Genomic DNA, 27,420 nt, shown 5'->3' with positions numbered 1-27,420 from the left:
GAGCTGAGATTTAGTGATTTGATAGGTAGCAAATAACATCACAATTTGCTATTCCATACTCTCAACTGTATGAAAGGTACCAATGTTTTAGAATTTTTCATAGACTCAGTTGAAGTCTGGGGATGTAAGTGAATTTATGCTACTCTGGTATGTAAAAATGGCGCACATTATAAATTAATTTGGAAAAATACAGTGAATACCAATTTGTATGTATTTGTTCTATTTCAACTGGCCTTTTAGGAATCAAAGCAATGAAGAAGGAAAGTTGTAAGATACCCTTTTAAACAATATACATGTCAGCCTAGCAAATGGAACTCATTTAGTAGATTTTGTATAGATTAGCAACATATAGCATTCTACTGCATTTACTACATGACTAGTAAAGACACTACTTTTTTCTGTGCAATATGTTACAGGCGATTAATTATTAAATATATTCTTTTTTTCTATTTGAGATATAATGCTGTGTTACAATACATGTTTGCTTTTCTCACCTCTAATTATGAAAATGGCCTTTTACTACTTTTCAGGTCCGCATGAACATAAGATCTGCCTCTGATTTTGAATGGCAAAAACAGTCTAGATTTTACTTTATTGAAGACATTGATTAAATGCATTATCCAGATCACAGATGGTGGAGTTCAGCTATTGCAATGAATACTTAGGCTGTACTGACAGGCTGGTCATAACCCCCCTGACTGATCGGTATGTGTCATAAACATTATGCTATTTTGTACAGATGTCTGCACGGTTAGAAACTCTACATATTACATTATATGATAAAATATTCACACATCTCTATTCTGTTCTTGTGTTTACTTTAATTCACACTGCAGCTGAAATAATTGTAATGACTTTCACTGTAGCTGTTCTCTGGAGACATAGCTGGATACTTACATTGATTTATGCATTAACTTCAATGGGAAGCCAACCCCGCAGGGGCTCCATTGTCATGTCCTTTGCACTATGAAAACGGCTGCATGTAACAACTTTATGCAAGCTCATATTATTATTCTCTGTAGTTCACGTTCACACAGTCTTGCTTTGTAAGGTACCGAGTGTTATCTCAGCATAGGATTGAGGAGTTGGAAAAGGCAGTTTGCTGCTACTTCAGGTAGCTTTTATAACCTTAAGCTGTCTAGAGATTCTTAATGCTTCAGGAAACATGGAAACAATGTACCAACTTTCCTGCATTGAGTAAAAGCATAAGGGAGTGTAAAGAGGAAGAATATAGATCAATATCGTATCCTGAATGTCATAGGTCGTTTCCTGACAGATGTTATTATCACCATATCTCAAGCTCTTGAATGAGCATGGGGGGAGCACCTGCAGGCGCTGCTGGGTCAGGAATACAGGAAACGCACCAAGGAGATGGGCAAAAAGTCTGGGAAAGCTAGTGGTAGGACTTTAATTGCCTTCGATCAAATGGATTATAGGGGCCTTGGTCGCATATACAAAGGTGAGATATGACCTTACAACCTTCTATGCTATGTTATGTGTACACTAAAGTCAAAATGAGATATTCCTGATTCAGATAGAGCATGCAATTTTAGACATCTTTCTTATTTATTTCCTTTATCAATTTGTGCTCAGTCTTTTTATATGAAGATATTCTGAGGCTTCAGCTTTGACTGAGCATGTGCAAAAGTTCACAGTGTATATTGAAATGAGTCTGTAATTGGCTGATGACTGTCTCATGGTACAGTGGGCAGAGAAATGGAAACAATCTTTGAAACTTTAAAAACATTTTTTTATCTTCTGATAAATTGAAATTCAGAGTAAGTGCTGTTGCATTGTTTTTTATTATTATACATTTAGGATTATGCAATTCTGCTGTATTTAATGGTCCTTAAATGCCAGTGAGGCCTTCCATTAAATAAAAAAACATTTATGAAAGCTTAATGTCTTTTACCAGGATCCAAATAAATCTAGCTTGTGCTTAATAATAATGTAAAATATAATAAGCACTCGTTTTTACTGCCAGTTCTAAGAATTTGTGAATGTTTTAGCACATTCGTAAAAGTAACAAATGCTGGCTGCATTGATTTGTTCTACAGATTATTGAATGTTTACAAGGTTCAAAATTCATTTTTTGTAAAAAATATGTCAATTTTTATCTTTATAAAACATAAGGTTCAAATATTGAATATTACTATTGAATGATGATTCACATAGACTTCAATATAAGCCTAGGGCCCCCATGTACTAAAAAGGTTGTCTGAACACCTTAGCGGCATACGGGCAGCGGACCCTGCTCATCCACTGCAATGAGTATATAATGATACATATGGGCAGCAGATGAACCATTACTCACTCCAACGATTGTATAATGGCAACCCGATCTCTTGCACGACCAATCACATGAGAGAAGGAACTGTCAATCACACTAAGTGAAAGTGTTTGGGGTGATTACTCTCCGCCAAAACAGAAGTGGTGGAGAGTGTAAGAAGCAGTGGTCTGATGACCGATGCTTCTTACATTGGGGGAAGCAGACTCGCACGTGCAAACCTTCCCCACAACAACTCCGAAGCAGCTTACGCTGCTTAATACATGGAGCCCTATAAATATAATTTTTCAGATGCAATCTTTGAAATTTAGATTCTAATGTTTGAATGTTAAAGGTAATTCTCATTCTAGCATTTAAATGGAACTATACACATATTTGCGCATACCTAAAATATTGCAAAGGATAAAAACATTCAGAAAGAAAATGTTTAAAACTGTTCTGTTTGCCAATTTTTATGGAATCACTTTTGCCTAAGAATAATAAAAAATTGTAAAGTGGTAAGTCTTGTAATAAACATGCTGTCTCTCAAATCACACGAAACCTAGGCCTTCCCGTAACTGATAGCAACAGAACTCCAACATAGCTATAGCTTTATCGCTTTCAATAACAGAGGGTCAACACTTACACAAGAGCCACCCAAACGTTGACCAGACCCACATTACAGAAACTCCCAAGCAATAGCTATTATTTTCTATGGTTAATAGTAGTGTGTTGAGTCTGGACAGCAGTGCATATGATTAACTACATTATGGGGCACAGAAGCAGATAAGATTAATTGCTGTCTGTGGTTCCTGGGACAGTAGCAGATAGGGTTCAGTAGGCTTTGTGTTTATTGGCTAAAACACTGGCACTATGTTATAAAGGTTTGTTTTGTTATATCATTTAAGGTCAGAAACTCACTGCAAATTACAATAAAAACCAACCATAAAGAGACAATACTAATTAGTGATCCTTATATAGCACAATGTCACAAAATATTATCAGTTTGCTAAAATGGGGTAATTATGAGAAATTAGCACTTGTTAGAGTTTCTACTCTATAGCAGTCTGCAAATAATCTAGAACTTAAAGGGACAGTCAACTTAAAAATGTTTATTGTTTAAAAAGAGACAATCCCTTTATTACCCATCCCCCAGTTTTGCACAGCCAATATGGTTATTTTAATATACCTTTAACCTTTGTGATTACCTTGTATCTAAACCTCTTTTGACAGCCCCCTGATCACATGACTTTTTATTAATTATCTATTGACTTGTGTTGTGCACAACTCTGGGCATGAGCACAATGTTATCTATATGGCCCACATGAATTAGCAGTCTTCTGTTATAAAAAGCAAATAAAAAGCATGTAATTAAGAGGCTGTCTATAGTGGCTTAGAAACAGGCAGAAATTTAGAGGTTTGAATGTTAATAAAGTATATAAATATAGCAATGTTGGTTGTGCAAAGCTGGAGAATGGGTAGTAAAGGCTTTATCTAACTTTTTAAACAATAACACATTTTAGTGTTGTCTGTCCCTTTAATCTTTAAAATGCTCACAAACATAGATTTGACTTTACATGCAATTTATTCACTGGTTATAAATTATGTCTTGGCATATATATATATATATATACAGTGGGGCAAAAAAGTATTTAGTCAACCACCAATTGTGCAAGTTCTCCCACTTAAGAAGATGAGAGAGGCCTGTAATTTTCATCATAGGTATACCTCAACTATGAGAGACAAAATGTGGAAACAAAATCCAGACAATCACATTGTCTGATTTGGAAAGAATTAATTTGCATATTATTGGTGGAAAATAAGTATTTGGGTCACCTACAAACAAGCAAGATTTCTGGTTCTCACAGATCTGTATCTTCTTCTTTAAGAGGCTCCTCTGTCCTCCATTAATTACCTGTATTAATGGCACCTGTTTGAACTTGTTATCAGTATAAAAGACACCACAACCACAACCTCAAACAGTCACACTCCAAACTCCACTATGGTGAAGACCAAAGAGCTGTCGAAGGACACCAGAAACAAAATTGTAGACTTGAACCAGGGAAGACTGAATCTGCAATAGGCAAGCAGCTTGGTGTGAAGAAATCAACTGTGGGAGCAATAAATGGAAGACATACAAGGACCACTGATAATCTCCCTCGATCTGGGGCTCCACGCAAGATCTCACCCCCGGTGGGGGTCAAAATGATCACAAGAACGGTGAGCTAACATCCCAGAACCCACACGGGGGGACCAAGTGAATGACCTGCAGAGAGCTGGGACAAATGTATCAAAGGCTACCATCAGTAACACACTAACGCCGCCAGGGGACTCAGGATCCTTCAGTGCCAGACGTGTCCCCCTGCTTAAGCCTGTACATGTCCGGGCCCATCTGAAGTATGGCTAGAGAGCATTTGGATGACCAGAAGCGGATTGGGAGAATGTCATGATGGTCCAGATGGAATCCCAAAGGTAGAACTGTTTGGTAGAAACACAACTCGTCGTGTTTGAGGAGAGAGAATGCTGGAGTTTGCAACCAAAGGAACACCATACCTACTGTGAAGATGGGGGGGTGGCAACATCATGCTTTGGGGCTGTTTCTCTGCAAAGGGAACAGGATGACTGATCCAGGTACATGAAAGAATGAATGGGGTGCCATTATACGTGAGATTTTGAGTGCAAACCTCCTTCCATCAGCAAGGGCATTGAAGATGAAACGTTGCTGGGTCTTTCAGCATGACAATGATCCCAAACACAACCGGCGCCGGGCAACGAAGGAGGTGGCTTCGTAAGAAGCATTTAAGGTCCTGGAGTGGGCCTAGCCAGTCTCCAGATCTCAACCCATAGAAAACCTTTGGAGGGGAGTTGAAAGTCTGTGTTGCCCAGCGACAGCCCCAAAAACATCACTGCTCTAGATGAGATCTACATGCAGGAATGGGCCAACATACCAGGCAACAGGTGTGTGACAACCTTGTGTAAGACTTACAGAAAGACGTTTGACCTCTGTCATTGCCAACAAAGGATATATAACAAAGTATTGAGATGAACTTTTGATATTGACCAAATACTTATTTTCCCACCATAATTTGCAATAAATTCTTTCCAAATCAGACAATGTGATTGTCTGGATTTGTTTCCACATTTTGTCTCTCATAGTTGAGGTATATCTATGATGAAAATTACAGGGCCTCTCTCATCTTCTTAAGTGGGAGAACTTGCACAATTGGTGGTTGACTAAATACTTTTTTGCCCACTGTATATATATATATAATATATTATATATATAAAAGCACAATTTGAAAAAATTAGTATTGAACACATTTCTAAGTCAATCAAAGAGGGACACAGGCTGCACATAGTTAATCAAAAGCTTTATTACTATTGTAACTCCAAACAGCCCAAACAGTGCCGTCTACCCTCCACCCTATTCCTAAAAAATGCAGTTTAAACCTAGTGAAATACACAATGTTAGAACTCGCCGGCCGGCTTTACAAAAATCAAGTGCAACATGTGTCAGCTGTAATGTTGGAAATCGCAAGAACTTAAGGGACAACCATATATATATATGTATTTTTCCTCTTAGTCCGTAATATTGTCATGGTGGCCCCCAAAGTTGCAGCTGTATATAACGTCAAAGAAAGTGCAATTGAACATGAACACCCACACATCTGTGTCACTAAGCTATCACCGGAAGCCAATCGCTGAAAAAGGGGGCGGACTTGAGAGCCAATAGCAGTATGAGAAATGCGTCATGATTGAGCATGCAAGGAAGGGTGAACAGCTGAGGAACAGAGCCAGCGGCATTTGAATCTAATGAGAAACGCTGAAGCGTGAAATGGCGGTAAGCAAACGAAGAAGCCAGTTGTAAAAGGGAAAAAGGACTTTCAACATTGATCTGACTGTGGAACAGGTACAGTTGAAATTATCCTTTGGTTAGGCTTAAAAGTCTTACGGTTGACAGGCCTGGTCTGTCCTGCCAGAGTACATGTGCGTTTTCTCTTAAGAGACAGAATTTGAATTATTCACGTATCTAAATCAAATGCATGGAAATAACAAATATGAATTTCTGTAACTAAGATGTAACATCGTATTAACATATGGAGGGATTAAGGTTCAGGACCAGAGCTGGTTGTAACACTATGAGCCTAGGAAAGTTGAACTTTCTTTGACGTTATATACAGCTGGCAACTTTGGGGCCCCGTGACAATATTACGGACTAAGAGAAAGAAACATATATAAATATATATATGGTTGTCCCTTAGAGTTCTTGCGATTTCCAACATTACAGCTGGACACATTATATATGTTGCACTTGATTTTGTAATGCCGGCCGGGCGAGTTCTAACATTGGTGTATTTCACTAGGTTTAAACTGCATTTTTTATGGAATAGGGTGGAGGGGTAGACGGCCTGTTTTGGGCTGTTTGGAGTTACATAGTAATAAAGCTTTGATTAACTATGTGCAGCCTGTGGTCCCCTCTTGATTGACTTAGAAATGTGTTCAATCCTAATTTTTTTCAAATTGTATTATATATTAATTGGGACAGCTAGCACAGTTTAAAGAGCATTGGAATTTGAGAAAAATTGTGCACCACCACATATATATTTTTTTACTATATATATATATATATTATATATATATATTATATATATATATAGTATATAATATATATATATATATATATATACAGGTGGCCCTCGTTTTACCAAGACTTTCAATTTACACCATTTCAGAATAACAACTTTTTTTTCCAGTCATGTGACTGCCTATTGAAAAGCATTGAGAAGCAGTGCATTTAGTTAAAATAGCCAGTAGGTGGAGCTGTCTGCTTGTGTTGCAGCAAAGCCAAGCAAGGCTGAAATTAATCAGTTTAACCAGACCTGAGCTATTGAGCAGATTTCAAAGGAACAAGATCTTCTGTCTATAAATCAGTCCAGATTGGAATGCATAGAAAGAATTGTTTGGCAGAAAAATGCAACGTGAAGATTGTGTTGTGTGATTATTTTGTTAGGTTTATAATGCTGTTAGGCAAATGTTTTGTTCATTTAACTCTAGTTAATTATATATTCTGTGTTGTGTGATTATTTTATTAGGTTTATAATGCTGTTTAGCATTTAAAGTCTTCATTTCAGAAGCTTTAAAAATAAGTATTAGGTGTTACTTATGACAATTTTGAAGGAGGGGCCTGGAACCTATCTGCCCCTCACTTTCCCCATGACTTACATGTATAAACTGGGGTTTTAATTTACAACGGTTTTTCGATTTACAAACCATTCCTTCTGGGAACCAAACCCTGGCGTAAACTGAGGGCTACTGTATATATATATATATAGATATTATAAATATATATATATAGTATATACACTAATATATAAAAACAGAACCCTAGTAATACGTTTGTATAGTATCTTTATTCATGGGAATATTCAGTTGACTCCAGCAGGGGTGGTGGCAGCTCTGAACAAGTGAATGTTCCCTTATTTTGAAAAAAATCGTTGTTTATCAGAAATTGATATGGGATGTTGCACTGAATAATCTTCTATTTTTTAATATATATCACACAGATTTAATTTATTTCAAGATATTACTAATTTCCAAAATATAACAACACATTTTTAGTTTGTAAGAAATATCCAATAATTTAAAATGTATTGAGGATGAAAATTCTGCTTGTAATATGATAGTTTTACCTTTTTGATGTCAACATCATATTTTGGAGAAAAACAAATTGTTTGGGGTTTTAATGCAACATCCTTTATGAAAAGGAATAGCTGTGCCCCCCGGTGTAAATGATAAGCCAACTAAACAGCTGGTTTTAACATATCACATGTGTGTGGAGTAGATGTCAATCTGTCATGGTGTTTTTCTAAGTTGTATTTTAGTTAAAATGTAAAACTTTTAGAGCTAAGTGGGACTTTGCAATATTCAGGGAAAATTATAAATTGGTTGTAATATAATTTCTGAACGGTGAATAAAGATATACGATGCAAATGGTGAAAGAGAGAGAAAATTTGACTTGTTAGAGACGTGTTTTAAGGTTGATCACATTTTAAGGGATTTTTTTTGTCCACAGTTTAAAATAGAATTTTGCAATGCAGAGTTGAGCTGGAAGTGTTGAGTGTTGTGGTGAGATGGATGAGCCCAGCTACAACATTCATGTTGGGATTGGCATAATGGCAGTTTGATGATGGAAAGGCTAATTAGCTGTTGAAATACCTGTTGCTGGACGTGATATGGGAGTAAATTAGATGTTTGCTTTTGTTAAAAAATAAATTCTAAAGATATTTTGTAGGCAGAAGTAATAGTAATGTATTGATTTAATGTGGGGTATGATTAAGGTAGCCCAACAACTACTTCAGTCTGGGCGTTTGGATTATTGCATGGTATGAAGTTAAAGAACCATATAGTAAAAAAAATGATATGCTCTAGTCAATTAGAGAGATGTATTTTTATGACTATGCGACCCTGCTCTACTCTGTGTTTAACCTTCACAAGTGCTAGTCCGCTCGGGGAACAGCAGTACTCCACATGTTCTGAGCGGCACCTTTTGCGGAGGGGGTTAAACACCACAATAGAGCGGGTCGATAGTCTTAAAATGACATGCTCTAATGGATTAGAGCATATAATTTTTTGACTATTTTCGACTGTTATGGCCCTTTAATTTCATGATTCAGAGAAAGTATAAATTTAAAAGCCTTTTCAATGTACTTTTATTATGAAATTTACTTTTTTCTCTTGGTATCCTTTTTTGAAAAGCATCACTAGGCAGGCTCAAGAGTAGAAATCAATATATATGTGTTCACTCAAATATCATCATTTATCATCATTTATTTGTATAGCGCCGCCAAATTAATTAAATAGTTAAAAATAGCCAAAACAATTGTGTAAAATAAAGTAAAAGGATATGGTCATTGAGTCCCACAGATTGAGATTTCCTCCAGATTCTTTTTGAGTGCTCGGGTTAATCCTGGAAACAGACAATAGTGAAGTCCATTTTTAACAAAACAATGTTTTTATGAGTGGTCAGGTACTCACACATTTTTGAGCTATAACTCTGGTTATGCCAGGTAGTTAACAGGCCCCTCTGCATTCCCTCTTAGTGTATCTCTTCCAACTATGCAGATAAAATTACACAGAAAGCAAACAATAGTGAAGACCGTTTTTTCAAAGGGAATGTAGTCTAATTGACTGGTACTCACACAGCAATGAGTTATATTTTAGCACTAAGTGGTTTAAGCATGTAGATATTTAGCTTCCTCAGCTTCCTCCAGATTAAACAGGAACAGTAGCTCATAAGAACAAAATATTTATTAAAATTAAAATCGAATTTACAGGACAAAGGACAATACTGTGATGTTCAGTCATTACAGCGAATATCTTCCGCTCAGTAACATTTATCATGAATATACCACATGAACAATGAACTGCAAAATTAATTTCAATGTTTTATATATTCATATAAAATTTTTGGTGGGAAGGAATCAAGCAGTAGGAAGAGGAGTTCCATGGGTGTTGCTCTGTTCTTAGGTGTTGGGGGCTAGGACTAGTGATATAGAGTAAACTAGTGGGGTGATGCAGGATAGCAGGCCGGGGTCATATAGCAAGGATGGTGATATGGAATTTTGGGGGTTTACATACGGCTAATTGCTGTAGGGAGTCATGGTTAGGGTTAATTGTTGGAGGGTCATGGGTAGGGCTTAATACAGTGGATGGTCTGGGGGAAAAAGGATCCTCCTTATTTAGGAAATAATGTGATTTGGTGTTTCACATAGGGTTAATTGCTGTGGGGAGTCATGGTTAGGGTTAATTTTTTTGGGGGGTCATGGGTAGGGCTTAATACAGTGGATGGTCTGGGGGAAAAAGGATCCTCCTTATTCAGGAAATAATGTGAGTTGGTGTTTCACATAGGGTTTATTGCTGTGGGAGTCATGGTTAGGGTTCATTTGCGGGCTCAGGGGTAGGCTTTAATACAGCGGATTGCCAGGGGATCAAAGAATCCTTCTTATTCAGGAAATTAACTCTATTATTAAGTACTATAGTACTTGGAAAACAATAGATCATGTTTTGTTTGTTGGACCACATCAGTTTCTCTCAACCTTTTTTCGCAAGCTGTGTTATTTATATCATGTTCTGAGAATGTACAGTATGTACAGAGATGTCAGGCTCATGTACTTAATAATAATTTATAGCAAGTAAAGTATTTAAAGTACAGTAACTAAATACGAAAGCTTTCATAATTTAAATGAGTCATTTTGATTGAGTGTATGCAAGTAGACATCACATTAAAACCTAGGTTATCAAATAAACCTCAACAACAAAATGTGTTTTGATTTCTCTCACAGTTACATGCTTTGCACAATTTTTTAGACCCTTAGAAAAATTAAAGGGGCATTATATTTGCAAAGTCATATGCTTTTAATTGCTAGAGTATGCACTTTGAACATTATTCAAAGCTATGGCCTCTATTTATCAAAGGTCTTGCGGACCTGATCCAACAGTGCGGATCAGGTCCGCAAGACCATTTAACCTTGCACCAGCAGCTCACAAGAGCTGCTGGTGCAACGCCGTCCCCTGCTGACTCGCAGCCAATCGGCCACCAGCAGGGAGCTGTCATTAACCCGATCGTATTCGATCGGGTTGATTTCCCGTCGATTCCTGTCCACCTGCTCAGAGCAGGCGGACAGGGTTATGGGAGCAGCGGGTCGTTAGACCGCTGCTTCATAACTTGTGTATCTGGCGAGTCTGAAGACTCGCCAGAAACACGGCCCTTCAAGCTCCATACGGAGCTTGATAAATATGGGCCTATGTGTTTAACCCTTGCAAAGGGGTTAAACACATCAATGAAGTTCTTTTTAGGAGTTGCAAGGTTTATAGCTGCTATGCTGGACACAGCTAGTGATTGGTGCACCACCCATGCCTTGCAGCTTCCAAGTGGGACTATACATATGTGTTTAATCACTTTACAGGTCACTAAAATACCCCTTTAACAAATAGATAGATACAAGTAGCATTGCGAATGGATTTAACACTGCTTGGATGCCAGATACCAGCCTTCTCTGGTATAATTTGGTTAATCCTTACCATTCGTTATATTAAATTTCATTGTGTGTTAAATAGACATAAGAGTGAAAGGTATAACTAGAAAAGGTATAATTAGATGCAAACTTGCAACATACAGTAATATATTTTTGTAATTCAATAAAGAAAATATATATGCTTTGATGTTTACAACTTTTCCACCCCTCACATGCTACACCTCCATTCATTGCTGTAATATCCTTCAACCTGTAATGTACCAGCTGCAGTGAATGTGCAATGTGGTGCCTTTATATACTCCATGCTCTTTGAATGCATCACATTATTACACTATACATAGTTCATTGGTGCAAATTATTATTTTCACTGTAAAGTACCTCTAAACAAATTTAGCATAGATCAGAGTTTCTTAAACTTTTTTTTACCTGGGACCCCTTTTGGATTGGAAAATTATTATAAAATTTCTTACTTTTTATACATTTATATATCACACAAATCAAGGGATTATTAGCGAAAATACATAAATTCAACTTTTGCAGCCATTGCTAATCACTAATGGTTAGACGCATTGGGGTCAATTTACTAATGTGTGAGCGGACATGATACAATGTAGCGTATCATGTCCGCTGCACATCGATAAATGCCGACAGCATACTCTGTCGGCATTTATCATTGCACCAGAAGTTCTTGTAAACTGCTGGTGTAATACCGCCCCATGCAGATTTGCCGCTAGCAGGGAGCGTCAATCAACCCAATCATATCCGATCGGGTTGATTTCTGTCCGCCGCCTCAGAGCAGACGGCAAGGTTATGGAGCAGCGGTCTTTAGACCTCTGCTTCATAACTTCTGTTTCCGGCGAGCCTGAAGACTCCCCGAAAACACTGGGCAACAAGCTCCATACGGCGCTTGATAAATTGACCCCATTAATTCCATGCAACTAGCTATGTGCCTACCTCACATACAAACAATCACACACACACTCATAAATACACAAACACACTTACTTGCTCACTTGCTCACTCACAGTACATTATCAAATTTTGTGTGGACCCTACCAAACAATTTAAGGGACCCCAACCCCCCTGTTTAAGAAGCACTAGCAAAGAGAATTGTGTATGCTGCTCAATGTTTCTACCTGTTTCTTCTTTAATTGTATTACTTGAAGATTGCTCTTTATAGACTGAAGCTTACTTTGCCAACAAAGAATTTTAAGTGCACACTACTGTGACAGCACCACACCATATAAGTGATCTATAATAACAATAAATAATTCAGTGGTCTGTGTCCTATTAAAATGTAGAGCAAATTATTCAAACACAGTCTTGGTGAATAAAAAGAAAAATCTGTGTATATATTTTTAAGCGATTAGCAAACGGCACTGTTAAATAATTATAACATCTACTTCTGGTGTGATTTTATTCTTTGTAAAATATGCATTCACTTGTTTCTGTCTAAGTGCTTGCCAGCCATTATAAATAAAGTATTGGGATTGAACCCCTTCAGTCCCAGGAAAATCTGCCTCTGTGTTGCTGAGAATGGTTTTAAAGGGCATAATTCAAGCTATCTGGCTCCAGCATGTTTGTTAAAGTTTGTAATGTATGCTTATTAGTGTATTCTCCTTCTGCTTCAAATGTACACCAGTATTAAAAGGAAATAGTGCAAACGACAATGAACCAATATGATAGAGCATTTTCTTATTGCACTATTGTTTGGATATAGTGGTGTGGACGGCGTGTCACCAGTGACATGAGGTGAGGTCAGAGGCTGGTGAGGCACTGGCAATGATACACCTGAGAAGCACACACACATTATCTATACTGTATATGTATATGCTTTTATATATATATTTATATATATATATATATATATATATATATTTGTGTTAATATGTGTATATACACATGTAAACACCTAAATATATATATATATATATATATATATATATATATAAAAGCATATATATATATATATTAAAATCTACTGCCAGTCGCTGCACTTGGAGCCTATGGAAGCGCACTCTTGTGAGCTTTATGATTCCCTGCAATGCAAACGCGAGCTCGTGTTTACATTGCGCTCAACTTGTAATACTAGCTCACATTTACGTGTGCTGGTATTACTGAGTGGAGTGCAAATATCACACTCACGTAAGCAATATTTTGTGGTCCACTCATAATCTGGACCTATATGCCGATTAATGTCCAATTTTGCTACAAACAGAATGTGGTTTTAGTAGACAGAGTTCACCACTACTATGACTATATATTTGGCAAACAAGCAAACCAAACCTTTGGTGTAGGGAAAAAGGAACTGTGGTACAAATTAAGCCAGGAAGTGTCTGCACAAGGATTATTCTCTAAAGATGTTCAGCTTTCAGACTGCAATGGAGCAAAAATAATCTCAGGACCCTTATGCTTTGTCTTTGAAGAATAACTTTTTTCCCTCTGCTGTAGGGCAAGATGCTGTCTCGGGTGTCTTCTGATTAAAAAGGTTGCGGCCACGGTAAATACCAAGCCTTCCATGCTCCAAGATCAAAGTAACATCTTATATGACTTATATTTATACAGACTTATAGGCACTCATTTGCTATCCAGGTGTATTGTTAGGTGTGAAATATAGACAAAACAGTGTGATAGCTTTGAGAACTTAATTGGATTTGGTTATGTATGGGCAACAAATAGGTAAAATCGATCAGGCACAAATTTACATCTTAATTTAATTTGGGGGCAGGATAATACCATTGTTTTGAATAGGATCTATTAAATCGGCAAGCTAAATTATGTGCGTATTTTGATGACACAGACGAACTGCGATTTGAAATTTTGATAAATAGAGGTCTATGTGGGAAATTATCTGTTTGTTCAGAGTTACACTATGTTTGTGTTTTTCTTTCTTTGAGAATACTTTAACTGGAGAAGTAATGGATTTGGGACCCACCTTTAAAGTATTCGTTTTTGGATAAAGTATCACTCCAATATAATTTTAATTTATTGTTTTATTAACATTTTTTTTATATGAAATAGTTAATGTCTGCTCCAGAGAACCACTGATAAGAGACAAATATGTGTAACCACCAATCACCAGCTAGCTCTCAGCAATGTATTGCAAAAATTATTTTATTTTACATTGAAATGATCCTACATTTCAAATTTGACCTTTCTATTCCTTCAATTTCACACTGAATATTATCATTATTATTTTAGCACATTTAAAATTTTGTTTTGGGGTTTAGCTGAGTACTGGCTTTTAAATCAGTTCAGAAGTTGGTTTTAATATATTTTGAAACCAAGCAAATACTTTACAGTCAATCAGAAAACACAAAGAAGACTCTGCCTGATGCAAAGTCAACCAACTTAGTTTTCAGTTTTGGACAACTCATATTTATATGGATAGCTGGGATTTTGGCTTCAAGTCATTTGGAAGGTCTCAGCTTTGTGGACAAATCTCTATATCTAGAATTTTTATATTATCCTATCAGCAGGCTCACCAAGGTTTGGATAGAGCCCTCACACTTCTGCTTGGATCATTAGATAGTTTTTTGGATTTTAGCAAATCATGCTCGCTGCATATTTTAGAAAAGCTTACGAAAAAACGTCTGCCTCCTTATTTTTTTATTTAGTTCAGTGCCCATTGCAGAGTGCAAAATTATTCAAAGGTGTTTCCTGGAGAGTTGTAAAAGATGTATTTTTGCTTGTATATTTGACCTCTAAGAAAGAGTAGCAATGTAAACTGGGAAGCTTTTTTCTGTAAACTATATATCGCAGCTTTTTTAAAAAACAGACCATGTTTCAGTAGCTGAGTAACTTGAGAATAGTAGATTATATAGATATTTATACAGAAAAAAATATTCACAAATCTAACTAGACATGTGCGGTTCGTTTCGGATTTATTCGGAAATTCGGAAAATTCGGTAAATTCGGAGATTTGGATCGATTCGGATTTCCGAATTAAAATACTTCCGAATCTACCGAATGAATCCGAAATAGCTGCCGTATCTCCGAATAAATCCGAATTAGCTCGGTAAAATTCGTCATTTCCCCATAGGAAACAATGGGAGTTTCGGCTGAAAAAAAAACCTAACACCGCAGCCCCATTGTTTCCTATGGGGAAACACTAAGTCTGCACCTAACACCCTAACATGTACCCTGAGTCTCTAAACACCCCTAATCTAATACTTATTAACCCCTAATCTGCCGCCCCCGCTATCGTTGACACCTGCATTATTTTATTAACCCCTAATCTGCCGACCGAATATCGCCGCCGCCTACATTATAGCTATTAACCCCTAATCTGCTGTCCCTAACACCGCCGACCCCTACATTATAGTTATTAACCCCTAATCTGCCCCCCCCAACGTCGCCGCAATCTAACTACAAGTATTAACCCCTAATCTGCCGACCCGATATCGCCGCCGCCTACATTATAGCTATTAACCCCTAATCTGCTGTCCCTAACACCGCCGACCCCTACATTATAGTTATTAACCCCTAATCTGCCCCCCCCAATGTCGCCGCAATCTAACTACAAGTATTAACCCCTAATCTGCCGACCCGATATCGCCGCCGCCTACATTATAGCTATTAACCCCTAATCTGCTGTCCCTAACACCGCCGACCCCTACATTATAGTTATTAACCCCTAATCTGCCCCCCCCAACGTCGCCGCAATCTAACTACAAGTATTAACCCCTAATCTGCCGACCCGATATCGCCGCCGCCTACATTATAGCTATTAACCCCTAATCTGCTGTCCCTAACACCGCCGACCCCTACATTATAGTTATTAACCCCTAATCTGCCCCCCCCAACGTCGCCGCAATCTAACTACAAGTATTAACCCCTAATCTGCCGACCCGATATCGCCGCCGCCTACATTATAGCTATTAACCCCTAATCTGCTGTCCCTAACACCGCCGACCCCTACATTATAGTTATTAACCCCTAATCTGCCCCCCCAACGTCGCCGCAATCTAACTACAAGTATTAACCCCTAATCTGCCGACCCGATATCGCCGCCGCCTACATTATAGCTATTAACCCCTAATCTGCTGTCCCTAACACCGCCGACCCCTACATTATAGTTATTAACCCCTAATCTGCCCCCCCAACGTCGCCGCAATCTAACTACAAGTATTAACCCCTAATCTGCCGTCCGCAAATTGCCGCCACTATAATAAACGTATTAACCCCTAAACCGCCGCACTCCCGCCTCGCAAACACTATAATACATTTTATTAACCCCTAATCTGCCCTCCCTAACATCGCCGCCACCTACCTACAATTATTAACCCCTAATCTCCTGCCCACAACGTCGCCGCTACTATAATAAGGTTATTAACCCCTAAACCTAAGTCTAACCCTAACACTAACACCCCATAACTTAAATATAATTTAAATAAAACGAAATAAATTTACTATAGTTAAATAAATGAATCCTATTTAAAACTAAATACTTACCTGTAAAATAAACCCTTATATAGCTGCAATATAACTAATAGTTACATTGTAGCTATTTTAGCATTTATATTTATTTTACAGGCAACTTTGTATTTATTTTAACTAGGTACAATAGCTATTAAATAGTTATTGACTAATTAATAGCTACCTAGTTAAAATAATTACAAAATTACCTGTAAAATAAATCCTAACCTAAGTTACAATTAAACCTAACACTACACTATCATTAAATAAATTAACTACAAGTACCTACAATTATCTACAATTAAATAAACTAAAGTACAAAAAACCCCCACTAAATTACAAAAAAAACCAAACACTAAATTACAAAAAATAAAAAAATATTACAAGAATTTTAAACTAATTACACCTAATCTAAGCCCCCTAATAAAATAACAAAGCCCCCCCCCCAAAAAAAATGTCCTACCCTATACTAAATTACAAAAGTTAACAGCTCTATTACCTTACCAGCCCTTAAAAGGGCCTTTTGCGGGGCATGCCCCAAAGAAAACAGCTCTTTTGCCTGTAAAAAAAAACCACAATACCCCCCCCACATTACAACCCACCACCCACATACCCCTACTCTAACCCAAACCCCCCTTAAATAAACCTAACACTACCCCCTGAAGATCTCCCTACCTTGAGTCGTGTTCACCCAGCCGGGCCGAAGTCTTCATCCGATGGGGCAGAAGAGTACATCCAGACCGGCAGAAGTCTTCATCCAAGCGGGGCAAGAAGAGGTCTTCCATCCATCATACAAGTACCAAAATACAAACAAACACTAAATTACCAAAAATAATAAAATATTACAATAATTTTAAACTAATTACACCTAATCTAAGCCCCCTACTAGCTATTAATATAGCTACAATATAACTAATAGTTACATTGTAGCTATTTTAGCATTTATATTTATTTTACAGGCAACTTTGTATTTATTTTAACTAGGTACAATAGTTATTAAATAGTTAATAACTATTTAATAACTACCTAGCTAAAATAAATACAAATTTACCTGTAAAATAAATCCTAACCTAAGTTACAATTACACCTAACACTACACTATAATTAAATAAATGAATCCTATTTAAAACTAAATACTTACCTGTAAAATAAACCCTAATATAGCTGCAATATAACTAATAGTTACATTGTAGCTATTTTAGCATTTATATTTATTTTACAGGCAACTTTGTATTTATTTTAACTAGGTATACAATAGCTATTAAATAGTTATTGACTAATTAATAGCTACCTAGTTAAAATAATTACAAAATTACCTGTAAAATAAATCCTAACCTAAGTTACAATTAAACCTAACACTACACTATCATTAAATAAATTAACTACAAGTACCTACAATTAAATACAATTAAATAAACTAAACTAAAGTACAAAAAACCCCCATTAAATTACAAAAAATAAAAAAATATTACAAGAATTTTAAACTAATTACACCTAATCTAAGCCCCCTAATAAAATAACAAAGCCCCCCAAAATAAAAAAATGCCCTACCCTATACTAAATTACAAAAGTTAACAGCTCTATTACCTTACCAGCCCTTAAAAGGGCCTTTTGCGGGGCATGCCCCAAAGAAAACAGCTCTTTTGCCAGTAAAAAAAAACACAATACCCCCCCCCACATTACAACCCACCACCCACATACCCCTACTCTAACCCAAACCCCCCTTAAATAAACCTAACACTACCCCCCTGAAGATCTCCCTACCTTGAGTTGTGTTCACCCAGCTGGGCCGAAGTCTTCATCCGATGGGGCAGAAGAGGACATCCAGACCGGCAGAAGTCTTCATCCAAGCGGGGCAAGAAGATGTCTTCCATCCATCAGAAAAGTACCAAAAAACAAACAAACACTAAATTACCAAAAATAATAAAATATTACAATAATTTTAAACTAATTACACCTAATCTAAGCCCCCTACTAGCTATTAATATAGCTACAACTAATAGTTACATTGTAGCTATTTTAGGATTTATATTTATTTTACAGGCAACTTTGTATTTATTTTAACTAGGTACAATAGTTATTAAATAGTTAATAACTATTTAATAACTACCTAGCTAAAATAAATACAAATTTACCTGTAAAATAAATCCTAACCTAAGTTACAATTACACCTAACACTACACTATCATTAAATTAATTAAATAAATGAATCCTATTTAAAACTAAATACTTACCTGTAAAATAAACCCTAATATAGCTACAATATAACTAATAGTTACATTGTAGCTATTTTAGGATTTATATTTATTTTACAGGCAACTTTGTATTTATTTTAACTAGGTACAATAGCTATTAAATAGATATGTACTGTTTAATAGCTACCTAGTTAAAATAATTACAAAATTACCTGTAAAATAAATCCTAACCTAAGTTACAATTAAACCTAACACTACACTATCATGAAATACATTAAATAAATTAACTACAAGTACCTACAATTAAATACAATGAAATAAACTAAACTAAAGTACAAAAAAACAAACACTAAATTACAAAAAATAAAAAAAATTACAAGAATTTTAAACTAATTACACCTAATCTAAGCCCCCTAATAAAATAACAAAGCCCCCCAAAATAAAAAAATGCCCTACCCTATACTAAATTACAAAAGTTAACAGCTCTATTACCTTACCAGCCCTTAAAAGGGCCTTTTGCGGGGGCATGCCCCAAAGAAAACAGCTCTTTTGCCTGTAAAAAAAAACACAATACCCCCCCACATTACAACCCACCACCCACATACCCCTACTCTAACCCAAACCCCCCTTAAATAAACCTAACACTACCCCCCTGAAGATCTCCCTACCATGTCTTCACCCAGCGGGCCGAAGTCTTCATCCGATGGGGCAGAAGAGGACATCCAGACCGGCAGAAGTCTTCATCCAAGCGGGGCAAGAAGAGGTCTTCCATCCATCAGAAGTCTTGATCCAGGCGGCATCTTCTCTGTTCATCCATCCGGAGCGGAGCGGCAGCATCCTGAAGAGACATCCGACGCAGAGCATCCTCTTCTTTCTTGATCCGACGACTCAATGACTGTACCTTTAAGTGACGTCATCCAAGATGGCGTCCCTTGAATTCCGATTGGCTGATAGGATTCTATCAGCCAATCGGAATTAAGGTAGGAATATTCTGATTGGCTGATGGAATCAGCCAATCAGATTCAAGTTCAATCCGATTGGCTGATCCAATCAGCCAATCAGATTGACCTCACATTCTATTGGCTGTTCTGATCAGCCAATAGAATGCGAGGTCAATCTGATTGGCTGATTGGATCAGCCAATCGGATTGAACTTGAATCTGATTGGCTGATTGAATCAGCCAATCAGATTTTTCCTACCTTAATTCCGATTGGCTGATAGAATCCTATCAGCCAATCGGAATTCAAGGGACGCCATCTTGGATGACGTCACTTAAAGGTACAGTCATTGAGTCGTCGGATCAAGAAAGAAGAGGATGCTCTGCGTCGGATGTCTCTTCAGGATGCTGCCGCTCCGCTCCGGATGGATGAACAGAGAAGATGCCGCCTGGATCAAGACTTCTGATGGATGGAAGACCTCTTCTTGCCCCGCTTGGATGAAGACTTCTGCCGGTCTGGATGTCCTCTTCTGCCCCATCGGATGAAGACTTCGGCCCGCTGGGTGAAGACACGGTAGGGAGATCTTCAGGGGGGTAGTGTTAGGTTTATTTAAGGGGGGTTTGGGTTAGAGTAGGGGTATGTGGGTGGTGGGTTGTAATGTGGGGGGGGGGTATTGTTTTTTTTTTACAGGCAAAAGAGCTGTTTTCTTTGGGGCATGCCCCCGCAAAAGGCCCTTTTAAGGGCTGGTAAGGTAATAGAGCTGTTAACTTTTATAATTTAGTATAGGGTAGGGCATTTTTTTATTTTGGGGGGCTTTGTTATTTTATTAGGGGGCTTAGATTAGGTGTAATTAGTTTAAAATTTTTGTAATATTTTTTTATTTTTTGTAATTTAGTGGGGGGTTTTTTGTACTTTAGTTTAGTTTATTTAATTGCACTTAATTGTAGGTACTTGTAGTTAATTTATTTAATGATAGTGTAGTGTTAGGTTTAATTGTAACTTAGGTTAGGATTTATTTTACAGGTAATTTTGTAATTATTTAACTAGGTAGCTATTAAATAGTCAATATCTATTTAATAGCTATTGAACCTAGTTAAAATAAATACAAAGTTGCCTGTAAAATAAATATAAATGCTAAAATAGCTACAATGTAACTATTAGTTATATTGCAGCTATATTAGGGTTTATTTTACAGGTAAGTCTTTAGTTTTATATAGGATTCATTTATTTAATTAATTTAATGATAGTGTAGTGTTAGGTGTAATTGTAACTTAGGTTATGATTTATTTTACAGGTAAATTTGTATTTATTTTAGCTAGGTAGTTATTAAATAGTTATTAACTATTTAATAACTATTGTACCTAGTTAAAATAAATACAAAGTTACCTGTAAAATAAATATAAATCCTAAAATTGCTACAATGTAACTATTAGTTATATTGTAGCTATATTAATAGCTAGTAGGGGGCTTAGATTAGGTGTAATTAGTTTAAAATTATTGTAATATTTTATTATTTTTGGTAATTTAGTGTTTGTTTGTATTTTGGTACTTGTATGATGGATGGAAGACCTCTTCTTGCCCCGCTTGGATGAAGACTTCTGCCGGTCTGGATGTCCTCTTCTGCCCCATCGGATGAAGACTTCGGCCCGGCTGGGTGAACACGACTCAAGGTAGAGAGATCTTCAGGGGGGTAGTGTTAGGTTTATTTAAGGGGGGTTTGGGTTAGAGTAGGGGTATGTGGGTGGTGGGTTGTAATGTGGGGGGGGGTATTGTGTTTTTTTTTTTACAGGCAAAAGAGCTGTTTTCTTTGGGGCATGCCCCGCAAAAGGCCCTTTTAAGGGTTGGTAAGGTAATAGAGCTGTTAACTTTTGTAATTTAGTATAGGGTAGGGCATTTTTTTTTATTTTGGGGGGCTTTGTTATTTTATTAGGGGGCTTAGATTAGGTGTAATTAGTTTAAAATTCTTGTAATATTTTTTTATTTTTTGTAATTTAGTGTTTGTTTGTTTTTGTAATTTAGTGGGGGGTTTTTTCTACTTTAGTTTATTTAATTGTAGATAATTGTAGGTACTTGTAGTTAATTTATTTAATGATAGTGTAGTGTTAGGTTTAATTGTAACTTAGGTTAGGATTTATTTTACAGGTAATTTTGTAATTATTTTAACTAGGTAGCTATTAATTAGTCAATAACTATTTAATAGCTATTGTATACCTAGTTAAAATAAATACAAAGTTGCCTGTAAAATAAATATAAATGCTAAAATAGCTACAATGTAACTATTAGTTATATTGCAGCTATATTAGAGTTTATTTTACAGGTAAGTATTTAGTTTTAAATAGGATTCATTTATTTAATTATAGTGTAGTGTTAGGTGTAATTGTAACTTAGGTTAGGATTTATTTTACAGGTAAATTTGTATTTATTTTAGCTAGGTAGTTATTAAATAGTTATTAACTATTTAATAACTATTGTACCTAGTTAAAATAAATACAAAGTTACCTGTAAAATAAATATAAATGCTAAAATAGCTACAATGTAACTATTAGTTATATTGCAGCTATATTAGGGTTTATTTTACAGGTAAGTATTTAGTTTTAAATAGGATTCATTTATTTAACTATAGTAAATTTATTTCGTTTTATTTAAATTATATTTAAGTTAGGGGGTGTTAGTGTTAGGGTTAGACTTAGGTTTAGGGGTTAATAACCTTATTATAGCGGCGACGTTGGGGGCGGGAGATTAGGGGTTAATAATTGTAGGTAGGTGGCGGCGATGTTAGGGAGGGCAGATTACGGGTTAATAAAATGTATTATAGTGTTTGCGAGGCGGGAGTGTGGCGGTTTAGGGGTTAATACATTTATTATAGTGGCGGCGATTTGCGGTCGGCAGATTAGGGGTTAATACTTGTAGTTAGATTGTGGCGACGTTGGGGGGGCAGATTAGGGGTTAATAACTATAATGTAGGGGTCAGCGGTGTTAGGGACAGCAGATTAGGGGTTAATAGCTATAATGTAGGCGGCATCGATATCGGGTGGGCAGATTAGGGGTTAATACTTGTAGTTAGATTGCGGCAACGTTGGGGGGGCAGATTAGGGGTTAATAACTATAATGTAGGGGTCGGCGGTGTTAGGGACAGCAGATTAGGGGTTAATAGCTATAATGTAGGCGGCGGCGATATCGGGTCGGCAGATTAGGGGTTAATACTTGTAGTTAGATTGCGGCAACGTTGGGGGGGCAGATTAGGGGTTAATAACTATAATGTAGGGGTCGGCGGTGTTAGGGACAGCAGATTAGGGGTTAATAGCTATAATGTAGGCGGCGGTGATATCGGGTCGGCAGATTAGGGGTTAATACTTGTAGTTAGATTGCGGCGACGTTGGGGGGGGCAGATTAGGGCTTAATAACTATAATGTAGGGGTCGGCGGTGTTAGGGACAGCAGATTAGGGGTTAATAGCTATAATGTAGGCGGCAGCGATATCGGGTCGGCAGATTAGGGGTTAATACTTGTAGTTAGATTGCGGCGACGCTGGGGGGGGGGCAGATTAGGGGTTAATAACTATAATGTAGGGGTCGGCGATGTTAGGGACAGCAGATTAGGGGTTAATAGTTATAATGTAGGTTGCGGCGATATCCGATCGGCAGATTAGGGGTTAAATAATGTTATTATAGGGTTTGCGATGTCGGGGGGCCTCGGTTTAGTGGTTCATAGGTAGTTTATGGGTGTTAGTGACTTAGTGTACTAAAACATACCGAATTTCGGAACCGAATAGAACCGAATTCAGCCGAATCAGAATAAATCCGAAACGAATTTATTCGGATCCGAATAAATCCGAAACGAATTTATTCAAATTTTGCCGAATCCGATTCGATCCGAACCGAAATTCGAAAAGTCCGAATCGATCCGAACCGAAAACGAACCGAATTTTTTAGCCGTGCACATGTCTAAATCTAACATAAATTAAACTGTGGCCATAATGGGCCAAATTGCGAGTGGTGCACTATTTATCGCTAAAGCGCTCACTCTAACTCCGCTAGAAGTAAGTTTTTTGTGTGCATCAGGTAGTGCTTGTATTACTAGTTGAGAGTTAAACGTTTTCGTTCGCATGCTAACCCATTGTGCGTAAAAAGCCGAACTTTGAATTACCCTATTAACCCCTAAATCGCAAAACCCCCACATTGCAATAAACCTAATTACCCTAATAACCCCTAAACCGCAAAAGCCCCACATCGCAATAAACCTAATTACCCTATTAACCCCTTAACCCAGGCATGTCCAAAGTCCGGCCCGCGGGCCAATTGCGGCACGCGTTCCGGACTGATAAGGCCCCACAGATAAGTTGCCCAAATATAGATCTTACGGCCCCCCCAGTGAGTCCCCGAGTGCCGCTCAGGACTCCTGGGATCTCTCGCCACGGGACTTGACGTCATCAGCCGGCACAGGAAGAAGGAAAGCACAAATCTCGCGAGATCTCAGACGTCGCGAGATTTGGGCTTTCCTTCTCCCTGCGCCTCCACACACAGCCACAAGGGCGACCATTAAGGGCTATTGAAGAAGAAAAAAAACTTCTGCCTACCAAACACCTTGACAAGGAGCAGTAACTGCACAGACAACACACTGACAGGCAGGCAGGGATAACTGGATAAGAGCCGCTTTCAAGAGATTCGAACATTGGCTAAGAAAATGCTGAGCTTGTTTGGCTTAACATATTTGTGTAAGAAGACATTCTCTGTTATGAACTTTAACAAGAACCGCGTGAGGACAAGACTAAGTGACTCTCACCTGCGTGACATTTTGCGCATCAAAACCACGGCCTTTGAACCAGACCTAGTCTATGTGCTGCAGTCCAAATCTAAGTTTCACCCTTCACATTAGTGCAGGCAAGTTTGTTTTTTCAATTGAGATGAATACATTGTAAAATCTCAGTTAATGTCAGTTGGTCTAAATCAGTTATAAATATATTTGAACACATGTATACTTGGTGTTATGTTCCTGTTCAAATTTTTTTAACTTAAAAGTTGACAGACAACCTTTATTACTTTGTGTAATGTACTTTACAATGTTCCTTCCTGTTTTTTTATATTAAAGGCAGAGTAATTTAACACAAGAAAAACACCCAGCGCCTGTTGGTTTTAACCCCTAGCTCGGATAAATAGACCCCTAGTGGTCAGTTAACAAACAATCCAAATTTAAAATTATCCAAATTTAAAATTTAAAATTATATTTTTAGTTGGCGCTTGGATATATAATTTTAAATTCAGAGTAATTTAACACCTGTTTAGATTTCTTATCCAAGTCACAAAATGAAAAGTATGCCATTTTCAATAAACTTTGCATAAAATAGTTAATTTGCATTTAATTTAAATGGTTTAAAAAATGTCAGGCAAAATGGTCGGCCCTCGCACATGTTTACTTCATCAAATCTGGCACTCTTCGAAAAAAGTTTGGACACCCCTGCCTTAACCGCAAAACCCCCACATCGCAATACACCAATTACCCTATTAACCCCTAAGCTGCAAACCCCCACATTGCAATACACATAATTACCCTATTAACCCCTAAACCGCAAAACCCCCACATCGCAATAAACATAACTACCCTATTAACCCCTAAACCACAAAACCCCTACATCGAAATAAACCTATTTACCCTATTAACCCCTAAACCGCAAAATCCCTACATCGCAATAAACCTATTTACCCTATTAACCCCTAAACCGCAAAACCCCTACATCTCAATAAACCTATTTAACTTATTAACCCTTTAAACCGCCAAAACCCACAACGCAAATAACTATTTAAATAACTAAGTACACTAACCTAACACCCCATAACCTAACAACCCCTAACCTAACAACCCTTAACCTAACACCCCATTGCATAAACCCAAATTACCTAAACTAATACATTCTAAAGTTACAAAAAATAAAAAAGGCTAACATTACAGAAAATAAAAAAATCAAATTACCAAGTTTAACAAAATTAAACCTAATCCCTATGAAAATAAAAAAGACCCCCCAAAATAAAAACACCCCCTACTCTAAGAATAAACTACCAGGGCTTTTTGCAGGGCATTGCCCCAAGATAATCAGCTCTTTTACAAAAAATATACAAAGTCCCACCTAACATTAACCCCCCACCCCCCAAAATAAATGAACCTAACACTAAAAAACCTAAATTACCCATTGCCCTGAAAAGGGAATTTGTTTGGGCATTGCCCTTAAAAGGGCATTTAGCTCTTTTACTGCCCATCCCTAATCTAAATAAAACAACCCCTCCCAAAAACCCTTAAGAAATACTAAATCTAACCCCCAGGTTGGTTCCTGAAGTCCGGCGGAGAAGATCCTGTTCCAGACGCTGAAGTCTTCTTCCAAGCGCAACCTCTTCTTCTTCCAGGAACATCCTGCGCGGAGTGGTGCTGAAGACTGAAGACCGTGGAGCTGAAGACCGGCGACCCTGGAACTGCAGACTGGCGACCGCGGTTCCATGGAGCGTGGAGGATCCTCTTCGCACGATCTCCACCGTACACTGAATAGTGAATTCAAGGTACGCGATTAAAGATGGCGTCCCTTGAATTCCTATTGGCTTCCAATAGGTTGAGAGCTACTCAAATACTATTGGCTGTTCAAATCAGCCAATAGGATTACAGCAAGTGAAATTTTATTGGCTATTCAAATCAGCCAATAGAATTTCACTTGCTCCCATTCTATTGGCTGTTTAATAGGATTTGAGTAGCTTTCATCCTATTGGATGATTTGATTTTGAAGAATCAAAACAGCCAATAAGAATTTAAGGGACGCCATCTTTAATCGCGTACCTTGAATTCACTATTCAGTGTACGGCGGAGATCGTATGAAGAGGATCCTCCACGCTCCATTGCTCCGCGGTTGCCGGTCTGCAGTTCCAGGGTTCCCGGTCTTCAGCTCCGCAGTCTTCACTCTTCAGCACCGCTTCACGCAGGATGTTCCTGGAAGAAGAAGAGGTTGCGCTTGGAAGAAGACTTCACCGCCTGGAACAGGACCTTCTCGGCCGGACTTCAGGAACCGTGAGTACCAACCTGGGGGTTAGACTTAGGATTTTTTAAGGTTTTTTTGGGGGGGTTTGTTTTATTTAGCTTAGGGGTGGGCAGTTAAAGAGCTAAATGCCCTTTTAAGGGCAATGCCCAAACAAATGCCCTTTGCAGGGCAATGGGTAGTTTAGGTTTTTTAGTGTTAGGTTCATTTATTTTGGGGGGTGGGGGGGTTTAATGTTAGGTGGGACTTTGTATATTTTTTGTAAAATAGCTGATTATCTTGGGGCAATGCCCTACAAAAAGCCCCTTTAAGGGCTACTGGTAGTTTATTCTTAGCGTAGGGGTGTTTTTATTTTGGGGGGTCTTTTTTATTTTCATAGAGATTGTTTAATTTTGTTACATTTTGTAATTTGATTTTTAATTTCTATAATGTTAGCCTTTTTTATTTTTTGTAAACTTATTTTTTTTTGTGGAACTTTAGAATGTATTAGTTTAGGTAATTTTGGTTTATTTAGTTAGGTGTTAGGTTAGGGGTTGTTAGGTTAGGGGGTGTTAGGT

At 37.5% G+C, this 27,420-nt stretch overlaps 1 protein-coding gene across 1 annotated transcript in view; it reads left to right on the top strand.

The window, feature by feature from the left end:
* Positions 1-27,420, top strand: part of LOC128661578 (dynein axonemal heavy chain 5-like) — a 671,317-nt gene that overhangs the window by 258,515 nt on the left and 385,382 nt on the right. Inside the window, 5 exon segments of the mRNA XM_053715820.1 lie at positions 531-608; positions 610-633; positions 635-705; positions 1,277-1,361; positions 1,363-1,459. Coding sequence (XP_053571795.1) covers positions 531-608; positions 610-633; positions 635-705; positions 1,277-1,361; positions 1,363-1,459 — 355 coding nt within the window.

The sequence above is a fragment of the Bombina bombina genome, chromosome 5 (assembly GCF_027579735.1).
Source record: "Bombina bombina isolate aBomBom1 chromosome 5, aBomBom1.pri, whole genome shotgun sequence".
NCBI classification, from domain to species: Eukaryota; Metazoa; Chordata; class Amphibia; order Anura; family Bombinatoridae; genus Bombina; species Bombina bombina.
Note: the sequence above shows the minus strand (reverse complement) of the source record. Positions and strands in the feature narration are given on the sequence as shown.